The sequence below is a fragment of the Aphis gossypii genome, chromosome X, assembly GCF_020184175.1.
Source record: "Aphis gossypii isolate Hap1 chromosome X, ASM2018417v2, whole genome shotgun sequence".
NCBI lineage: Eukaryota > Metazoa > Arthropoda > Insecta > Hemiptera > Aphididae > Aphis > Aphis gossypii.
This window is the reverse complement of record NC_065533.1, coordinates 13590234-13613328: the sequence shown is the minus strand read 5'-3', so window position 1 is coordinate 13613328 and position 23095 is coordinate 13590234. Positions and strand designations below refer to the sequence as shown.

The window sequence follows — 23095 nt, the reverse complement described above, 5'->3', positions numbered from 1 at the left end:
ATCACATACTTAATATTAATATTTAAAAATTAAGAAATATGGATTTTTTTTATATAAAATTGATAACATGTGTGTGTTACATTTTCATTTAAAATATTTGTTTTTAAAACTATTATAATATAAAACAGATTTTTATTTTAGTCTGTAATAAGTAGACAAAAAATAAATGTAGAATATAAACCCAAATAAATCTTTTGCTTGGCCTCGCTCGGCTATATAATATACGAGAAGCAGGTTTGAAGTTTATCTTGCAATTATTATTCACTTTAGGTTACTTTAATTTATGGGTTGAAATTAAATTCAAATATACATAGTTTTTAAGAATTTTAATTTTCAAAAATTTCGTCGTTTCTACATCACAATTTGTTTTTCATAATAAAAATACAACGACGACGTGAATAACTCTGATAGTTATAATTTCTAACATTTTTGTTGATAATCCTGTGGCCCAACTTAACTATAATAACCCAAGCTTAAATTGAATTCCACGAGATACTTTCTTATTTATACTGTGTGTACAAATAACTAATGTACCTACAAATATTTTATGTATATATTGTTTACGTATAATATTATATATTCTATTTATGTAGTAACTATAAGTATCTGTCTATATTAAATTAATATATTTTATAAAACTGACTGTTCAGAGGTTAAAATAAATATAAATACATAATAATAATATAAAATAACGAATCATCTATTATATCAAATTGTATATTGAAAATAATATTAAAGTTTAAATGCAGTGTAGGTTTGATTTCGTATTTAAAAATGTTTAAATTTAAGCAAATGCTATTGGCTATTAATTATATTATAATCTAACGTTCCACAATATTCAAGATTTCAAAATGTGTGATATAATAAGAATTGAGTAAAAAAAAATACTAACATAATTTTGCTGATTTTACGAAAGCGTAACGTTTCACAACAATGAAATCCCGAACAAAGTGATGATTGTTTCTACTCGACCAGTGACGTATCTAGTTACTTTTTGGGGGGAGGGGAGGGGGATATTAAAACAAATTTTATACTAAAAACTAGTTTTAATTAATTCCTTACTTTTATATTTTCAAAAAAACAAATAGGTTATTAAAAAAAAAAAATTATAGTCAATAGATAATAATATAATAAATAATCATTTTGAATTTTTTTTTAATTTCAAAGAAATTTTGGTGGGGTGAAGGGGGATCATAACTCCTTAAACTCCCCTATGGATGTCACTGTTACTGACTATTGATTTTCAGGATTTTTTTTTTTGTAATTTAATAATTTCAATAATATTTGTTTGTATGGGTAATATATATAAATAAATGAAGTCGAAGAACTGTGTGCCAAAAATTAAATTATTACAATTTGGCAATTGACTTTCTAGATAATAGTATATCGGCTATATTTATCAACCGGTAAATATAATTTAGTTATTAAGTTTTATACCCAGAAATGATTGTCTATGTCATTGATATTCTTTAGGTAAAATATTTAATAAAAATGCTTAAATATATATTATTATACTGCAAACCGTTTTTAATGAAATCAGATTCGATTATCGTGTATACCTAGTAGTATAAAAAAATGTCAACTCTAAATACTGAAAACACTCATCAATTATTCAATAATAATAGTTTTTTAAAAAAATCGACTGTTTGTAAACTATAAACTTATGAGATTAAAACTTTTTTTTTTCGCTTTAATTTTTAAACTTTCAAATTCTATGTACCTAACTTAAAATGTAATACGAGTACGTAGGTATTACCAGGTTGTAAATATTAAATATTAAATGTGTAAAATTATTGCAAGTATCGATTTTTCAACTACTGACAACTCAAAAAACTCAAAAATCATAAGTCAATGTTTTCTTTATCGTAGAAATTTCTGGTTTGAATAACATAATTCATTTAAATTTGGTTATTATAACATGTATTTATGTTGTTTTAGATTAAATTAAATTTTTAAAATATTTATAATTTGAATCGATTAATTTGTTTTTAAGAGAGATTTAAAAATTTAGAAATCCCCATCGACATAATTAAAAATGAAATATCAATATACAAGTTTTGTACTTCCGTACCTACGTTTTCCATGTACGTAATCGTTATTTTATATAGAACTAGCGCACTCCGTGTGACCGTAATATTACGTTTGAAACGGATTCACTCACAAGGATTGAGACCACCACACCACTAGAGCGCGGACTTAGTACATAGTCGTTGACCAGCTCGGAGTTAAAGTAGTAAATTATATAGTAATAATAATAATTTAAATTTGATATTCATATTATGCTATTTGATATTCATTTTAATAAACATCACTTAAGTAGTTCAGTTCATCTTTCCAAGCATAACCATAATATGTTTGAATAAATATAAAGATATCCTTTAAATAATATAATTTTTATTGCGTACTATAATTACTGAGAAAATATATTTATTTCTCTATTTTTTTTTTTTACTTTTCACCTCATAGCCACCCAACATTTAATTTCCATATTCCCTACACCGACCCAGATTCCTTAGAGTACGCACCCTTTAAGAGGAATTTAAAATACTATTTTAAATTTTTACACAGCATTAGACTTCAGTATTTGTATATGACTGCCGTTTACCGAACGCAATACTATGTGAATTCATAGAAAATAGTAGCTATAACCACGAACGTTAAGCCTTATTGTAATTATACAGCTGCATACCTCGCATAATTTAGTTCTGGAAACTAGTCTTTAGAAAAAAAATAGTTCACAGCAGCTTTAATTTTATATCCACGATTTTCTTAATCGTCGATAAAAATAAAAATAAGCTTATTTCTTCCAAGTGAAAATTAGTAACTGTATATTTCACAATATTGTAAAAATATTTTTTTTTCTCCAATAATTTTAAATACTACTAAATACATTTTCCTTAAAATATTTTAAACACTACTATAGTATACTTTAAAAATTAGATTTCATTTATTAAATATATTTAAATATATTTAATTGCATTTCGGAAACATGATATTTTCATAATTATTTAAAAATTAGATTTCATTTATTAAATATATTTAAATATATTTAATTGCATTTCGGAAACATGATATTTTCATAATTATCTCCGTCATGTTGGTTCTTTTTTGGTCGTATTCACTCCAACCTCATTGATATAAAAGTATTATTTGTGGCCGCTGAATTTTGATTTCGCCTAAAAACTATTTTTAAAGTTCGGAACCACTGGATCCAGGCCTTAAGTTTGATAATAGGTAAACTTAATCTATTATAAAAGCTAATATCATAACATTTATTTCCCCGAATGAAAATTTGCTTTGTTGTAGCCTTGTAGGTATGTGTCTGCAAGACGGAGACAGCCATGCGGCTGTGGCGCTCTCTTAAAACTAGTATTTTGTTTGCAATACCTGTTTATTAAATTTTTTAAATTTTATTAAATTTTCATTAATAAAAATGGAGGGCCATAAAAAAGTTTGTGGATATGGTAATGTCAAAAAGAGAAGAGGAGGAGAGGATTCGCCAGCAGTAGGAAGCACCAGGCTAGTTGGCTAAGTAAAATTTATTGTGGGCTGAAGGCAAACCTAAGAGGGGTAGGGTTAAGTTCTTTTTGTGGAGCAAAGCTCGATAGAGATATCAATGTATATAAATGTATATTATATTACGTGCGTTAGGCCGTAACGATGTATTTAATATTGTATTATTTTTGTATAATCATGATACGGGTACAGGGAGGAAGGACGGCCCACCTCGGGTGAATTTCCCCCCCCCCTATATTGTCGTGATACCGTCACAAAAAAAAGGCAGATTATACTATATGCGTACAGGTGATAGTGCCGATAAGGGACAAGACGGTGCTCTCAGTTATTCACACGTCTTGTCGGCGAGTCAGTCTTAAACAACTGACTCCAACAGCTCAAGTAGTTAGTGTGGTAATTAAAATATGTATTAGTAAAGTGTAACTAATAAAAGTTAAGTTGTAATAATTTAATATTTAATTAAGTGTGAATTAATATTAAATGGTAATTTTCAATTTAATTTTAATAATTAGTTTGATCCTTTTTAATATATTTGTATATTTTGTATATTCAGTAGAGGAAAACGGTAAGAACTCAACAGACGAGCTCCTAACAACTGAGCTCATAACAATTTTGTGGTAGTGGTAGCCGTTTCGTCTTCTTTCGAAGACTCCAACTAGTGAGTGGTAATATATTTATATATAAAAATATTAAAATCAAAAGTGTTAATCACTGAAGAATTTTTACAGTTCGGGTGAAGGCACAATATAAGATATTATAATATTATTTATTAAAAATCAAAAGTGTAAATCACGGAAGAATTTTTATAGTACGGGTGAAGGCACAATATAAGTTATAAAAAAGATGAACCAAGTATATAATCACGGGAAAATTTTAATTCTGGTGAGGACATAGTGTTATAATTCACACGTTTTGTCACTTATATACACAACTCAATACGTACGTATAACGAGCTGATATCGCCCAAGCAACCTACGTACAATTCGATAAGCAATACAATAACGACATTGTAATTTATTCGCATTTTACATAAAACTCTTAGTTCTCACACTTCTGAATTCACTACACTATACAAAGACTACATAAAAAAAAAAACCCCACTATAAATTGTGATCTCCGCGTATACCGGTTTCGGAGCGTAAATTTCAAAGGAACCTATAAGACTACACGAAGGAGACGACAACGAGAAGCATTCAATAAACTAATATAAAGGACCAACAATCAAAGAAGTCAATAAACATGTAATCAAAGTTATCAGTAAACACGGTGAGTCTGTGAGTACCTACTAATATTTCTATATAATATATACCTATATAAACATTTTATATTTTGTACATTATATTATATTATTATTATAATCTACTGATTTACTAACACATAATAATATTACGAAACAACAGTGTATTTGGTCGTTCACAATTATTGTTATTGTTATTATTATTATTTTTTTTACTATTATACATTAACAGTATAATGACATAAATATAATATTAATGCATGTTTAATCAACAAAGTAATAAAGAAAATAACTCAGATACACCAATTAATACACAAAAATCACATAACTACCAAATCTAATACCTCTGACATTTTAGAATATACTGGTCTTAATACTAGGTCTCGAACACGTCGAACAATATTGTCCCATAAAAGATCTAAAAGTATAGAGTCGTTACCATATTTTTCGTGTAGTGAAACTTCGTTACTTTTGAATCAATCAGGTGATATTAATTCGCCAAAATATTCGAATAATTATCCTGATAGTAAATCTAATTCAAATTTAATTGAAATAAAAAGCTTAATTACAAAAATTAAAATGAACGAAACAAAGCTTTCTAAAGAAACAGGAAACAGCCATTAAATTGGTACCTATACTTTCAATGGTGTAGACTCCACTGATGTTTATCATTTTTTCAATGTATATGAATTTGTGATGTCAAATACAGACTCCGCAATAAAACCAGTATTGTTACAAGCAATTCGTACTAAGTTAAGCGGAAAAGCATTTGCAATAACAAAACATCGAGAAATAAAAGACTGGGAAGGACTTAAGTTTTTACTTGAGTCAAACTGTTGTGCTATACGTACACTAGAGTATCTACTGCAGTTGGAACTTTCATCTTATATTATTATCATCATTATATTATATTATCATTCAGTAGAGGAAAACGGTAACAACTCAACAGACGAGCTCCTAACAATTGAGCTCATAACACTGGTAAAAGAATCTTTGATAATGTAATTACTATAGTAACTAAGTAAAATAATAATTAATTAAATGTAAATAATATGAAATAAATAATAATTGATTTTTAAATACTTTTTATACATACAATTAATGTATTACTTTTTAGACTACATAAAAAATCCAATCAATTAGTGTAAATCAATTATAGATTTATATTTTCTACTAGGTATTTAATACGTGATCATATGTTAATATATATAAATAATATATTGTGTGGGACTTTTAGATGCATACTCATCATAATTCTAAGGTTAGGTAATTAAAATTGAAAAGTTTATCTTTATGTCATACTACAATATACATATTTTTTCTATAAGTAAGGCAGTCTTAAAATTTCTACACAAAGCTAAATAAAATATAAATTTTAAAATTTTAAATAAAGATACTAACATATTTTATTAATAAAATTAAAAATTCTTGATAATTAGATAATTTACTTTGAGCATATTGTAATATATTTAATGAAAAATGACATTTTTAATACCCAAAAGTGATATGTTTTTTAGGTACCTATACTACTATACCTGTTGTCATTAAAACTTTAAACATATTTTTTTTTAGTTAAGAAAAGAATATATTAGAAAACTTTATTTTTAATACAATTTTCAAGTAGAAAATGTAAGTACCCAATTCAAATTTATAAAATTTAAATTTACTCACGTGTTGCAATGAGTATAGACTTTTTTGAATAACATGCAATAAACGATATCATACTTAAAAGTTAAAACGAAACATTTCGCAGTTGAAAAGCACAATAAATCACTACAGAGAATATATTGTTAAAGAGGATCAATTTGGGATGAAGCCAATGCAGTCGTTTAGGGGCAAGTCGTGCATAGTTGCCAGCGATTTCGTTAAATTATTATTATTTGGAATTAGTTTAAAACCCGTAGAAGGTTAAAGAAATCTTTTCTATACATATAAATACCTACCTTATATCTGATCAGTGATCAATATTTCATCTACTGCATTGTTAGCAGTATACATATTATAATAAGTATATATCGTATTATACGATCTATTGCACTCGTATTATCAACATTGTTATACAAAGGTGGCAAAAAAAAAAACAACTCATCACTTAAATTTATTCGTTATCACAAATTATAATTACTAAAAATAATAACTATAATTAACAATATTTTACATATTTTTTAATAATTACACGCACTAAATACCTCATTGTAAAAATATAATTTTAATAAACATAAATAACATCAATTAAATTAATTATTCTTAAGAAAGTAATTGTTTTAATTCAACAATGCTGAAAGGTTAACCTAACATCAACATATAAATTAATTACATCTTAAATATTATAGAATAATGATAGAATAATGTTTTCTTCAACAAAAACACAAGTGAAAAAATCCAAGTATTGTTATTATATTGCATTAAAATATATATATATATATTCACGAGTCAACAAAAATATTAATATACGATAGACATGTCTCAATAAACTGATTTACCATAAACCTTTAATATAATATAATACAATATTAGAAATGTAAACTGTAGTTATTATTAAATGGACAGCGGACATTTTAAAATGGTAATTAATATTAACTATAACTCCTATAGACTTGCTCGCAGATGCCACGCTAAACATTCATTGTTGAAATTTAAATGTAAGCCGTACAAAAACTTAAAAACCTATTTATAGAATGCGACAATTTGAATTACACATTTTTTCGTGATTATCTTTGTAAAGCAACCAATATTAAATGACAATTTATAATTACATGATTTTTTTAAAAGTAATTGGTTAGAATTGGTATCCAGAAGTTTAAATATTCTTTCGATGTCATATTTAATTATCATGTATGGGTATAGTCTCTATAAGTAGATATATTTATCGTATTTATGTGTTATTCAAATTATTATAATATGTTTATATATTGTAATAAATGTAATTTAAGATAACATTAGACTTAAAGAAATTATTTCTTAGTAAACCTAATTTTGCATTATTTAAAACACAATTATTGTAAAATCAATACATTCATTGCTCAATTCAGAATATAAAATATACGTGGTCATATTGAACAAAAATTATTTGGTCAATTTCACTTTTATTATATTAACGAATAGACAAAATATATAAAGCAGAATTGTGTACATGTGCATAAATATGTGTTAAATGTTTAATGTTTAATATGCTACTAATAAAAAACAGGACTTATTTAATTGTTCTCTTTAGAACGAAAACAAATACTTGCGCAAATATTTAAACAAAAATTGGTTAAAGCATTTAAAAGATAAAAAAAAACACATGGTAATTAATAGGACAATCTATAACAGAATAACATTTTCAAAATCGCGAGCCGTGAGGTAATGATATGAAGTTGTAACTTGTAAGTTAACACTTTGTCGTAATATCGTACACTTTCAAAAAAGATACCTAGGTACTTTATAGTAAGGTATAGAAGGTATCCTAATAAAATCAATGCTTTTCGGTTTAATATATTTGTAAAAATTTAATTTGTATTATCAAAATGTTTAATAAATACTTACAATTATTAGTGCAAGTATTGTACGACATGTTAGGTGGATTTTATAAGTGAGTCAAAAGACCTAACGGCTAACAGTTTTCATTTAAAGCACACGCACTTAATATTTTTCTATTAATATTACACTTACTTTAAATATTATTACTTAATCGACACTAATGTTTCATGTCGATCACACTGCATTGTATAAGTGTGAAATCGCCTCTAAAGAACCATCTTCTCTTATATTTTTATACAGCTTCAATGCTATATAATATCATAGCTTAACTAGACTAAGTTAAAAAACTTAAAAATATTATATGGTATAAAATATTATTAATAACTTTTATAGTATACTATTATTTACCAACTAAGAACTTAAATTACCTTTATTAAACGTGTTTTCTTTTCTTATTTTAAATTACAATAATACAATATAGTTATGTAATTGTTCTACATTATACGTTTCGTGTATTTTTTTTTAACCTAATGCGTACATATTAAATAATTAAAATGCTAAATATATAAGTAGATAATCGAAATGTGTTATTATTTAAATTATTAAAACGATAATGTTATATTTCATTCTGTACCTATCTTAAATGTTTAAGTGTATGATGAATGTGCACTCCACACAAATTAAAAATGTAAACATCGCCCTTTCTATGTCGCAACACTTAGTTTCGAGTTTTAATCGCTTACCTACTTATTACAGTTTATATTACCGATAATTAAAATATTGTAATGATTATGATTTGAAAAATAATTGTGTTATTTCTCTGAAAAGAAATAAATATCAAAAATAAATAAATAAACTTTCAATATATGAATAAAAATCATTTAAGTTCATAAGAACTATCAACTTTGCTGAATTCATTATATCATGTCCAATCATTTTTGAATCTAAGTTGATGGATGTTGAAAATAATAATAAAAAATAAAAAAAATGTTGTCATATTCTCTTGAATATTTAATTCTTAACTTAACCTACTTATCTATACGTATTAAGTATTAAGGTTAACATACTAACTATATAAGGCTAGTGACATTTTAACGCAAAGTTGATGTCAAAATATTGTTCATGATACCTTTACTCAGTGGCGTATTTAGGGGGGCATTGCCCTTGGCATCACTTTTTTGGGGGCAGTAAATTCAACTGGAAGGTTTTATTTTTAAACTGATTTGAACAGTTATAAAAAAAAAATGTACCCAAGGCAGCAAAATCCTAAATACGCCTCTGCCGTTACTCTAATATAGTATCATAGCACTTACTATCCCAGTGCATTTCATTATTCTTATAAAATGCATTGCTGTTAAAATATTTGGTTGCCTATAACTATCATTTATTGTAACTCGTTTGAGTAAATAAGATTTTTGGTTTTCTGTTTTGGTGTATAAATGATATTTTTGACATATCAACTTTATACAGCTGCTCTGCCTAAGGTTACGTTTTTGGCTATTTAACGACAGAATTTTGGATTGATAGAACAGTGATGAATGACGTATTGATTCTACAATGGTATTGGTATATTTTTTTTATGTACGTACATCATAATTTGTCGAAATAATGCTTCAATTTAAAACTTCAGGAGTGGTTTCCAGTGGAAAATTGAATATCCTTGGTGCATTTTAAGTAAAAAATTAGAAGTTTCCAGCAGTTTTCAAAACAAAAAAAAATCGGGAAAAACAACAAAAAAGTAACGAAAAACAGAAAATATTAAGCAAAACCAGTTTTTGACAAAATCAATTTTTTTAAATAGATATAACTTATAACTCAAAATTTAATCACTTAAAATACTTGAAATTTTTACCAAATGTTTATAAAAAATTTTGTAAAAGTAGCTAAGAATTGAAAATGTAATACAAAACTGTCTAAAAGTTGACTTACGATATTAATATAAGAAGTTGAGCATTGATCAATTAAAAAAATATTATCTTAAGTTTAAATTTTTACGAAACCAAAAATTTTCGCGTAAAACAACGATTTACTATAAAATAATTTAGAATTTTGCTATAGTTTAAAAATAACTAGTCATAAAAACTTGAAACATACACCATTTGTTTAAATTGACATTTTCTACACATGATTTAATTTTGGGGTATTTAGGTAATAAAAACATCTTTTTCACTACCCGGTCGTGATGGAAAATATATCCTAGCCTGACGAATCATCTCTGTTCAGAATCGTTTTTCCGTTTTCGTATACAAATGTACAATGATAGGTGGCTAAGTATATCAGAGTACTCAAGTTTAACACATGTATTATAGTGACCTATATACTCTATATCCGAGGTCCACTCGATTCCTACTGTACAGCAGAGCATTACCCACTTGACCACCATTTTTTTTTTTTGTAATTATTTTTTATTTTTTTTTTGAACGACCCAAATTTGATTTCCTTTTCATTCTGGACCAAAAACTAACAACTCATAAAGTAAATTATGTACTTTTCGTTCACTAGACCACCGCGATTAATCTAATTTTATTTAGACGTATGAAAACGTGTTTAATTCATCGTTTATATTATTTAACTTTGAACAATATTTGCAATTTTTACTTATTTATTTAAATTCCATGCACTACAATTTACATTATGTATATTTAAGATAAGTTTAAAGCATTTAAAATTTAAATATCTGGTAAATCATTGTCCGCGCAGGTAAGCTTCATAAAAATAAAATTTCAGATTTTTTTTCAAATTATTTGATAAACAGGAAACTTCCGTTATTCGGTTATTACTGGAGTGTCATAACGACCGATAAAGGCAAGCGTATAAAACATTAAAGTGCCCAAGGGTTGTTTGACTAGAACCTATTTATGCGTCCCTACAACTGGAGTAATTTTGTTTATAAACTGTTTATACTGTCGGTACTTTTTGAAAAACTCACGTGTACGCTACGCCGTGTGCCTACTTGACATTTGAAACTTATAAGTGTATTATATATACATCAAGGGGGGCCAAACTTTTTTTGGTCACGACTCGCGATCTTTTAAAATTATACTTTAACTTTGAGGATCGACTTTCATAAAAACAATTTTTATTATCGAATAACAATAATTTATCGAGAAACGTACAGGGCACGTAAAAATAAATTCTAACACGATCGACTTTGAAATTGTCCTCGATCGACTGTTCGGCCGCCCCTGAAATACGTAATAATATTATTTGTATTTATTATAATCGAACGATCGATACAATTACCAAATTGTTCACGGTCAACGCGTTCGAATATACAAATACGAGTAAAATAAATACTCAAAATAACACGACGTCCGTGACGAACCTGTACGGGTAAAAAAAAAAAATAAAACCGAGATTAAAATATTATATTATAATAATTGACGAGCGATGACGTATAAGTTCACACTTATACGATAATCATTAAACGATGTACACTCGGCGGTCGTAAGTCGTTCAAATAATAATATAGACGTGCGCGTTATCTCGCCGCAGTTATTTGTTTTAATTATTCGCATGGCATGCTCTACAGAATTCGTAATATTTAAACGATTAAATTCCACTCGGCTGTTGAACGCGTTCTGATATTGTTATCCAATAACTCGTGGACATTGCGTCATGCACTTATATTGTGCCCGTTGCCGGTGTGTTCGGTGCACGTGCTGACTGTAGTACACATTACGCGTACAATATACCGTTGATAATATTTTGAATATAACCGTTCCGAGGCTAACCGAGGTGAACAGTAGGCAGTACATAGCCAGTGGTCGTCGGTCACGAACATAATTCAGTGAAAAGTCGGCAGTTACCTACCGATACTCGTAGAGTCAATATAAGCACAATATTATTGTCATCACTGCTTCAAAAGGCAAGTTTTAAATATTATACACCTATATGCTAGGTTATTTATTTTCCGGTTTCATTTTATACTTATAACACCACTATATTATCATACTTAAAAAGTTTAAAAAATATGTTAACGGAGCGATGAATAATAATTGTATTCTAGTTTAAAAAATTTAATTTCAATTTTTTTTATTTATTTATTTTAATATTAACATATTAATATAAGCGTAAAAACCGGGAAACTTGATAATATGCTATGTAGATTTAAAATTTACCTTAACATTGAGGTCGTCATTATACAAAGTGGCGTGATCCAAGACTATAGAATTTTTTTAAATTAAAACCATCAGTCTCATTAGAAGTTTTAATAGTTAGTCATAGTCTTATATTACTTTTCAAAATTCGAAATAATATAAGAAATAATTATTATAATATTATATTTATTGTACAACACTATCTCGTCTGCTATTGCTATACCTAATTGAAAAGTTTGGTTTGATGAAGAAAAGTAAATTAGAATTTTTTCTATAAAAATATTTTATTTCAAATAGTTCTTTTTACTATAAGAAATATGGTTTTATAATAATAATATTTTATGATTATTGTATCTAAATGTTAAAAATTCATTGAACTTTGAATTTTTCATGAAATAAAATAAATTATTTTAATTTTTCTGTTTAATAAAAAAAATTAATCAATAATCAATAATTTTATAAATTATATTGCTTACTATTGTTATTAATTTATATTTGTTTAGCTCAAACGCATTGGTTAAAGTTTTACTAATTTTCCCAAACATACCATGTACATTATAATCATAAACTCTTATAATATTTTATGATTCATGTTGAAAAATAGTTTATTAATTTATTTGTAATTATTATCAAATTACACATTTTAATATAATTATATCGTAATTTCATTTTTTTTGAAAATGTTGATACTAATTTAAATTAAATTAAATTAATTTAATTTAATAAGTTGAACATATTGTATATTTGTATTGGTACTTAAAGAAAATATTAAATTTCCTTCGAAAAACAGTCCAAAGTACTTTCTCTGATCAAAATTGTTTTTTGTGTATAAGTTTAATGATTTATAATATATTAATATTGTATTCAAATTTCATACATTAATTAAAATAACCTACACACTGACTACTTAACTTTTACTATACAACAAAGTTACTTTTCTAGTTTTTAATTGTATTCTTGATTTTTTTTTCATTTATTCAAACATTAAAGAGCGTTTTTATACCAACGGTGTCCGTGGTAATCATTCCCACTTGTCCCTCCACCAATCAACCATAGACCTGAATGATCCGTTCTAAATATTATATAATATGAAGATAATTAAAATTTGATCAATGGTTTTTTTTTTAAAAAAAAAAAAAAGCTTTTGTTACAATACGTTTTTTACTAATTAAGTTATTAAGTCTATAAGAAAATTAACGAATTAGCTAGACTAAAAATGTTTAAAAAAAAATTAACAAATTTACTTTTATAACTTATGATTTCCGCCTTTGATGATTTTATCATAATATATAATATAGGAATATATATCTATATTTTAGTATTTTATACAATGGTGCAACTTAACACTTTTCTTGAATGATAATAACTATTTTTTTTCACACAGATTTCTACGCTTCGTCGACATGCAAGATTCTACTGCAGCGGTCAATACGAAAATGTTCCTTTTGGACGGTAGTTTTGTCAGTGGAATTTTGCCGTATACGGACTACGACACTGTCGCGAAACATCCACTTTGGGGGTCGAATTTACTGTTCACCGACGAAGAAGCTGTTGTTAATGGTCACAAAGACTATATCAAAGGTGATGTTCGTTATCGTAAAAAAAAAAATCCATTTACAATACATAAACTGCAGTTCGGTGTTTTTTTTTCTATTATTATTATTCGGAAATCGACTTTCATACTTGTAAAATGAATCGATACAGCTGGAGCGGAATTTCTGACCACAAACACATACCAGGCCAGTATCGAAGGCTTTCAGAAATACTTGAACTTAAACTTTGATCAGAGCTTTCAGTTGATTAAAAAATCTGTCGCGATTTGTCGCCGAGCAATAATGGAAGAAAATTCTGGTGATTATCATTATTTTTTTTATCGATTGACGTGGCGAATAAAATCATGTTTTCGTACTGGTGTGGTTTAAACCGTACTGTAGATTAATTAATTTTTTACAGGGCGAACAGTTCGAATAATGGGATCAGTTGGTCCGTACGGTGCTTCACTGTGTGATGGTTCCGAGTACAATGGCAATTATATTGGCAAGATAGATTTAAAAGCACTGTACGATTGGCACAAACCTCGGATCCAAGCACTGGTGGAGGCTGGTGTCGACGTCGTACTTTTCGAGACGATTCCTTCGGTCGACGAGGCTGACGTTTTGCTAAACATACTGTCCGAGTTTCCAAATCAAAAAGCGTGCTTGTCATTTTCGTGTAAGGTAAATATATATTTTTTTTTTAATCTATCACACCCCGAAAATAACTGTTTTAAATCAGAACTATAAGTGGTGCCTCGATTCAGAAATGAGTATTATTTTAAATGGTGTTTTCAACGCTGTTAGTAACATTTATGCATATTGTTTTTAGTTTTTTACATTTATATTATTTTTTTTGTAGGATAGCATACACTTAAGTCACGGAGAGACATTTGCAAGCGCTGTTGAAAAGTTTTGGTCTAGTGATTCCAAAAAACAGTTGATTGCTATTGGCGTAAACTGCATGGACACAAAGCTTATCACACCACTTTTAACGTCCGTAAAAACTGAAAATGTTGATTTTATTGCCTATCCAAACGGCGGTGGCGTATGGGACGCTGTTAAAAAATGGTACGTGTTATTATATTACTGTTCTTTTATTTTATTTATTCGTTTGACATTTTGTGATCAATTTATATTCTCATAGTTGGGATAACACTCAAAAGTATCAAATTTCCGTTGACGATCTGAACTTGTGGAGTAAAAAAGGTCTGAAAATATTTGGAGGTTGTTGTAACACCGATGCAACTGAAATATCGCGTTTTAGAAACTTGATTGACAACTTACCTTCCTAGCAATAAATTTGAATTATTACTAATTTTTGATTTAATATTAATTGTAAATTATTCGTTTGAATTTAAAAATGATTATGTTACAGTATTTGTTTATAAAAAATAAAAAATGCGTCGGTTGGAATTATCAATTAGGTAACTATTTGTGACGTATCTATGTTTAATGTTTATGATTACTTCACTAAACAACATGAGATAGTTCAAATGAAATAAAACTTTGTTTCGGTTGATTTAGTTGCCTACCTTACATAAAGACCTAAAAATTGTAACAGTTACCAATTAGACAAACAATAATATAATACAACTGCCATCCTAACAATTTAGTCTCCCGTCTATCACTATACGTACTCTTCCTGACGAACCAACACGCCGCCGCAAAAGACATTGGTATCTATTAAATTAATATTATTAAAATTATTAAATAAATAAATTATTCTGTAGGGTTCCGTCACTGGATAATTTCTTTCATCATGTGCTTATTGTATTATTTTATGCTATGTATATGTATACAGTCTTTGTTTTTACTTTATTGTATATTATTTTTTATTATTCCTATTATTAATTTTCCTATCAGGCGAAAAATGGTCCATTCTGAATCCTCTGAAGCAGTGGCGTATTTAGGGGGGGTGATATGGGTGTTATAACACCCCCCATCGGCCGTATATTTTGTTATACATCTTGTAGATCTTAGACAGTGAGACATACTGTTTTTAGTATTAATATAATAACTTTCATTAATAAAAAAATTTATATAATTACATGGTATTTGATAATGTAGTACGGTAATGTGAGGGGGGGGGGGGTGGAGTCCACCACCTTCTATAAGTCAATTAAATATTAAAACACCCCCGTAAAATGAATCCTGGATACGCCACTGCTCTGAAGTAGGTAATATTTTTAAATGCGTTTTATACATTTCTTAAAAATTAATATATTTGTTTGTAAAGTACATTATATTATTCTTTTATTTTTTATTTATTTTAAATTTATATCTATTTAATATTATTTAAATTGTTTTTCAAAGACTTTTTTTAGGAGTTTTATTTTAAGCAAGGTGTATAAAATAAAATACATCTTGAATCTTGAAGGATAACTTAAGGTATCTATGATAAGAGCTATTATTTCTTATAAAAATATATCTTTCGGGAGATATTATGATAACCTTCAACCACTAATATAATTTATAAATAAATAATTAGTTTCATAGTTTTATATTTCTCGTTTAATGTTATATATTATTAATTATTTTCAAAAAATTGAATGTTGTTAGCATTAAATTATCAACTTCTTAGAAAAAAAATCTAAAATTTAAAAATTCAAAATCGAAATAAAAAAATCAAACAATTAAATATTAATCCATTTACGGCTGTTATTTAATTTTTTGATTTCTATTTTGAATTTTCAAATTTAAAAAAAAGTTTATGTTGTTAAAACTTAATGTTAACAATGTAACACTCTTAGTGTAAATTAATAATAAATCGATTATTGAATACTATTAAGTAAAATTTTAAAACTGATAACGTTTCAGTTTTACTATCACAACAACTACTGATTTGTATAATATTATACAATGAAAAGAGTCGTAGGTAATGTTTTAAATTATTTAACTGACAGTAATAATGTAATGATGATCGTCATCAGTTGTAAACACTTCGATAAATTTCTCGCTATACTAAGCTATACGCTAGCTTAACTTTAGCTATAAACTTAGCTGAAAATTTTAATGGTGGCATTGGATTTGAAAAATTTGAATGTCATTCTGACCGTTTTAAAAATATATAACTGTAAAAAAAAAATTTTAAAAAAAAAATTTGGATTTTTTTGTTATTAGTTTTTACTGAAACCGTTTTAGTGGTTTTATGCATAATTATCTTCTGATTACTTTAACAATGACAACTAATTCAAGGTAGTGAATATAGTGACTGATGATAATTGCATAATATTTTAATAAATATAGAGTAAATTTTTGTAGGACACAAAAAACATAAAATATATACGTAATATAAGTATTAAAATACACATACCATATTTTTACAATAAGTACATTTATTTTGTAAAAATTGTACATTATGTTTTTTCACTAGATATATAGATATATAATAATAATAATAATAATAATAATAATAAATATTAATTTGATCCCGATAAAAATTCAAATATACTAGAATATTACGTTCTAATAGTTTATTGGATAATAAATTACGATTAGGTACATAATAATATAATTCAACTAAATAGTAAAGTATAACCAAATTACGTTAGTTCTGCAGATAAATTTCATTTAATACGTTATTATTCACAGCTAAAAAATTACACGTACAATATATAAAGGTAATACTTAATGTTACGAGTGCGTTAAATATAACAGAATATATAGTTGCCTAAATATAATAATTTAAATTCCGGTATTGACATTGTATTTACGGTTGTACCAATACATGACTTATAGAAATGTAGGTATATGTAGGTACATAACGGACTTTCAAAATATGGAGCTATGCATATTATAAAGGGGCAATCAATTTTTGACACCTTAATCGTCACCCCTTGTAATTATTTTTTATAAACATTACATATAAAATATTATAATATTTAATCTAAGTGTGCATAATATAATGTATTATGCACGTTAGTCAATAATATAATTTATAAATTTATAACATACCAAACAAATTTTTTTTTTTTTTGTTTGTTTGGCACCAAAAAAACATATTTTACAATTTGAATATAATATAATTAACGCTATTCATAATCTTATTTCATAAAAGTAACATTACAATATATTATAAATTAGAAAATATTAGTTACGCATGCCAAACTTAATATTACAATATCTACTAAAATCGAAACATATTGCCAATGAGTTTCCTTATACATGATGTATACGTAGTTGTAGATCCCTAATAGCTATATAAAAACCTGTATCCAAATTATGCTAATGATAACCCAAAGCTCATTACTTGATTCTTATCACAGAACTGAGTATAATAAGAAATAACTAAATTAATTGTATTTTTAGGTATATATAATTTTGGTCATCATAAATGCCTGGACGGCTACCTATATTAAAATGTATTATTACTATTCGCTACGTATTATGATATAATAAATTATTAGTTAGGCACTACAAAATTTTTCATATATTCGTGTATTAAATCTATCTTATCTATAATATTAGTGCTATTTATAATAATTGATTAATGACGATTAACCGTGTACGTTGTGAATTAAATGACAATGTTTATTAGTATTGTTATTTGAAAATGTTCCTTTTCACTCATAGGCACATGATGGTGTAGTAGTGTCGGTATGCCTATATTTTTTGTCATCGAATCGTTAAAATAATAATACCTACATAATATTATGAATTCGCAACATTTTTCTTATAACCCTCAAGTATGCGCACAGTATACACGTGCAATTAGTTTTTTTTTTTTAAAAATAACAAATAGAAACTAGAAGTTTTTGATTACATGATAATAAAGAGCGTTAAACCAAATGTTCAGCGATCGACAGCTATAAGTGAATTGGAAGTAAGAATAATAACCAATTCCGCGACGTTCAATAAGCTGTGTGGTGACCAGCCGATATCATTGGTAAACGCAAATGGTATAAAAAAATAAGTACGACAATCTGAGCATAATATAAATATATATATATATAAATATGAATTTTATTTTCTATACCGATAATCAATAACGTAATGGCCGGAATTTAAGACTAAAAATACATGACGATTTAATTAAATTATGAATCACAAGTTTAATTGAAAAATTTTAAAAACAGTTACAACGACTCTATATACTCGCAGATAACGTTAGTTTAGATCGGAGTAGTATAATAGTGACGTCTCATACAACAATATCATAATAATTTAACCCTCAAATCGTGTACAAGACCCCAGGGCTTGACACCATCATTGTATAACAATGTATTATATCAATAATCGGTTTTCAATGAGTTCGGATTTTATAAAGATTTTCAATATCAGTTTCAAGCCCTGTAGAACCATATCAAAATTATCGGATACCTAAATTTAATAGTTAACAAAGATCTACTTTAATATGTCCGTATAATAAACCTATATTATAAACCACTGCAAAATTCCGTAATTATGTCCATTTTCTTAGCCTCTACCTATAAAATAATATGTACAATAACGTATTTTTAATATTTTTATAATTATTATTTTAGTTTAATTATTTTATTTATTTATTTATTTATTTATTTATTTTTTTTTTTTTGAGAGTAGGAGACTAACGGATCAATTGTGGGTGAGATCGGTCCAACTTACTATCGGCAATTATTTTATACCTATGATTATTTTTTATAATTACTAGTTTATTTTTTCGTAAATTTATCGAATAATAGAAACGTATTGTTAAATTAAAATTATTATTAAAACTTATATTAATATATTATAGGTACATTAAATTCATATTAACTGTCCATTGTCATATAATCTCTACTTCCGTATAGTAATAGATAATTATTTATTGTTGCAGATAATTGTTAAAAACTATAAAAAATGTATATTGTTTATGATATATTTTTAACCAACAGGTTAACTTACCCCCTAATATATATAAATATAAGAAACTTACAATTAGGACAATATTTGTTATTTTTTTTTTTTTTGAGGTTATTGAATTTTATACTTAACAAAAATATGAAAAAACACCACTGATATTATACCGTAATATATAACTAAAATTAGATAATATTCTGTCTCAACTCTTTTACTCCAAATACCTATATATCATTGGCCATTGTAACTATGATACGATATATAATACATAGTGTAATATGTAACGATATAAAATAAATATAGGTAATTGTTTATCAGTATACACTGATACGCAGTCATAGCTAACGGATGGCTAAGAGTATACTGTGAGCTGTGATACACTTCGCTTTCCAGTTTTATAATTGGGGGCTAATTATACGAATTACAAACGATTAAAAAGTTAAATTTGATTTTTGTTACAACTTGCCTACTGTATACAGTTTAATTTTTTTTTTTTAATTTAGCCACCACTAAATGGGCGTATTACAACTATAGATTTATACGTAATATATATGCATCGATAATATAGAAAAAGACAATAAAATCAGCTAGTTTTTGTAACAGAATATTATAAGTAGTTAAGATAAATTATCGTTATGAAATTGAAAAATGATAATCGCATTTCCTCAGTTAGCGACCATATCGATTGCAAGCCTCACGTTAATTTTGGAAAATATTTTATTATATAATATGATAATTAGAAGATATAAGTCTACGGCTATTTTATATTCACTAACAGGCACCTTTGAAATATAATAAAATCACCATTACGGTTGTCACCGTAGTTGTAATATGTGTTCGCCAACGGTGACTCAGAGTAGTGTGTCCTCGTGTTCGTAGGTGACGATCGTTTGCTGACTTCCGACGTCATCGTTGCCACTCATCTCTCGATCACTGCAACCGGCAGCGGTCGCCACTGAGCCAGGGCTGTCAGCCGGCATTATAGTAGAACAACTGGCGGTTAGACAGTTGTGGTGGTGGTGCAAGTGAACCGGCGATGACGACCGCTCGTCGGAGCTGCCCATCGGCATCATTAGCAGGCTGCAGTTCTCGCGATAGCCCGACGTGCTGGACGTCCGCGACGGAGCGCTATGACTATCCTCCTCCCAAATCATCTCGGGTTTGGGTATCGATGCCCGGCCTTCATCCAGGTGCATCGTTCTGGTACTCAGACATTCACAAATGCAGTTGGTGGGCATCGTCTGCACCTTTTCCGTGTCATCATAATTCTGCTGCTGATGTGATTTGATGCCTTGCTGGATTACCTGAGAGTTTGTTAGGTAGTTAAGTCATGACAAAGAAAAATATGCTTTGGAAAATTAGCCCAAAAATAGAATCTCCCCAATCGATTTCATAATAATATCATAATCTGTGTACTGTAATATTTTATAATTGTAGTATGATAGTGTAGTATTTGGTAAAGATGGCATTAGGAAAGTCCCATTGGGCCTAAATTATTCTTTATTACTAGGTATGTACAATAATATCTATAGTATAAATATCTATATTAATTAAACACCTAGGTATTGTAAAATTAGTATTGAAGAAATTCAAAATTTATATTGCTGCAAAATAACATTTTAATACATAGAATTAGTGTTTTTTTTTTTTTTTAATGATTTCCTTACACATTTATAACTATAGTTTAACGTGTGTTTATAATATAAAATATATTCTTGGCAGTAATGTACTTTAATAGCTTTATTTTCACAACGTTACGTTGAGTGATTACTATTTTATCATTAAAAATAATGTACATCATAATATTGTAGTGAATATTACTTACATTATACTGGAATCACGAATCAATATCAGTGATGTAGGTGCTCGATTATACAATAAACTATTCAAAATAAATATCATTATATCACTCAAGAATTTTTGAATTACTTGTGTCACACATAGTGAAATATTTTTAAATGGATTATTTGGGAACAATACAAACATGCAATATGTATACAAAATATTAATTAAAAAATGCTCTCGTAAATCTGACGTCCACTTTGACATATGATTTAAAAGTCGACAAATGAAGATTGCATCATATATAAGTAAATACATGAAGTACTGGTTAGAACTTAGAAGTATTAAGAGGACGTTATACCGCATGTGTTATCTCGGTCTTAAAACGTAAAACATGGGCAACTTGCGTTCAATGAAATCAATTTTTCACTGTTGGCTTATTAGAGTCAATTTATCTATTATCAAACTCAAGGTAATAACATTATCTAAGGGATCTCATAGACTTTTGTGTATATATTTTAAATTACTATCTGATGTATAGACTACAAATATTAAAATGTTTAAATACTTGTAACTTGTAAGTCATGTATACGAGTACCTATAATGTACTCTTAAACAACATACAATTTTAAAACGTTTTGATTACCTCCATACGACGACTTTGACGAAATCTAAAAATTTTTCGACTCTGTGCTCTTGAACGTTGTAAACGGGGTTCGATGTGTTTTGTGGATATATCAGTTAGGTCTCCATCTGCATTCTTCGGATCTATATTTCAGCCAAAAATAAAATGTATGAATATAAACAGATATTTCATTTAAATTATTATACAAGCAAGTACTGTAAGATTATAAATGAGTATAGATAATAGAGATTTAGCAAATTGTATACAATTTATCTTAAATAATACTACTTTTTTGTATATTGTTTATTTTAATGGATAACCTACAATTTCTTGCACATTTGTGTTTGAAATGTACGAATAATATATGTGTTTTAGTATTAACTGTTGATTAATGATGATGATATCTAAAGAAACCGTCATTTACTAATTAATAACACTATAACAGCAATATTATAATGAAAATGGAAAATATCGTTACTCTTGAGTCAAATTATTTAAATGTCTGGATACTTTATATAATTAAAAATATAAGAATTCAAATTACAATCTTAGAATAATATCATTAGGTATTAGCTATGCAATACATACTAATTAATAAACCTAAAATAATAATTATGAAGTGTATTATGTATTAAAAATAATAATTTATGCTTGATATATATTAAGTAGCATCTACCTAGGGTACTAAGTAGTACATTTGCACTGGTTTTACGCAGCACCCGAAAATTCCATAAATTTGAGGTGGCCAACTCTGAAATCACTATAGAAATGTAAAACTCATCAAAAAATTATATTTTTATTATTTAGGTACTTTTATGCTATGATATGTAAGAGAAACACGAAGGCTAAGGAGTATTGGATCAATTTTTTTATCTTGAATATCGAGAAATCAAAAATTAATTTGGCAGTGAGAAGCATCTATCATTAATTTTGGAATGGTCTATTTGTGAGCTCTAAAATTTGAAATGAACTTGCTTATAGAAAACTTTTAGACGTAATTGAACATATTTATTTAAATCAC

At 27.1% G+C, this 23095-nt stretch overlaps 2 protein-coding genes across 4 annotated transcripts in view; one reads left to right on the top strand and one right to left on the bottom strand.

The window, feature by feature from the left end:
* Positions 1-11770: 11770 nt before the first annotated feature.
* Positions 11771-15663, top strand: LOC114126734 (homocysteine S-methyltransferase YbgG-like). Its single transcript, XM_027990738.2, has 6 exons — positions 11771-12083; positions 13700-13896; positions 14020-14166; positions 14269-14531; positions 14710-14918; positions 14995-15663. The coding sequence occupies exons 2-6, from the start codon at positions 13719-13721 to the stop codon at positions 15140-15142; spliced, it is 945 nt and encodes a 314-aa protein (XP_027846539.2). The 5' UTR covers positions 11771-12083; positions 13700-13718; the 3' UTR covers positions 15143-15663.
* Positions 15664-19338: 3675 nt separating this feature from the next.
* Positions 19339-23095, bottom strand: part of LOC114126736 (protein unc-80 homolog) — a 38444-nt gene continuing 34687 nt past the window's right edge. For 2 of the 3 annotated variants that reach the window (XM_027990741.2, XM_027990742.2), the window contains 2 exons: positions 22096-22217; positions 19339-20971 (listed from right to left, as the gene is read on the bottom strand). In XM_027990741.2, the coding sequence (XP_027846542.2) occupies positions 20519-20971; positions 22096-22217 (575 nt within the window). In that variant the 3' untranslated portion in view covers positions 19339-20518. Of the gene's footprint in view, positions 20972-21492; positions 21550-22095; positions 22218-23095 lie in introns of all 3 variants that reach the window. The other variant, XM_027990743.2, reaches the window with a different exon arrangement.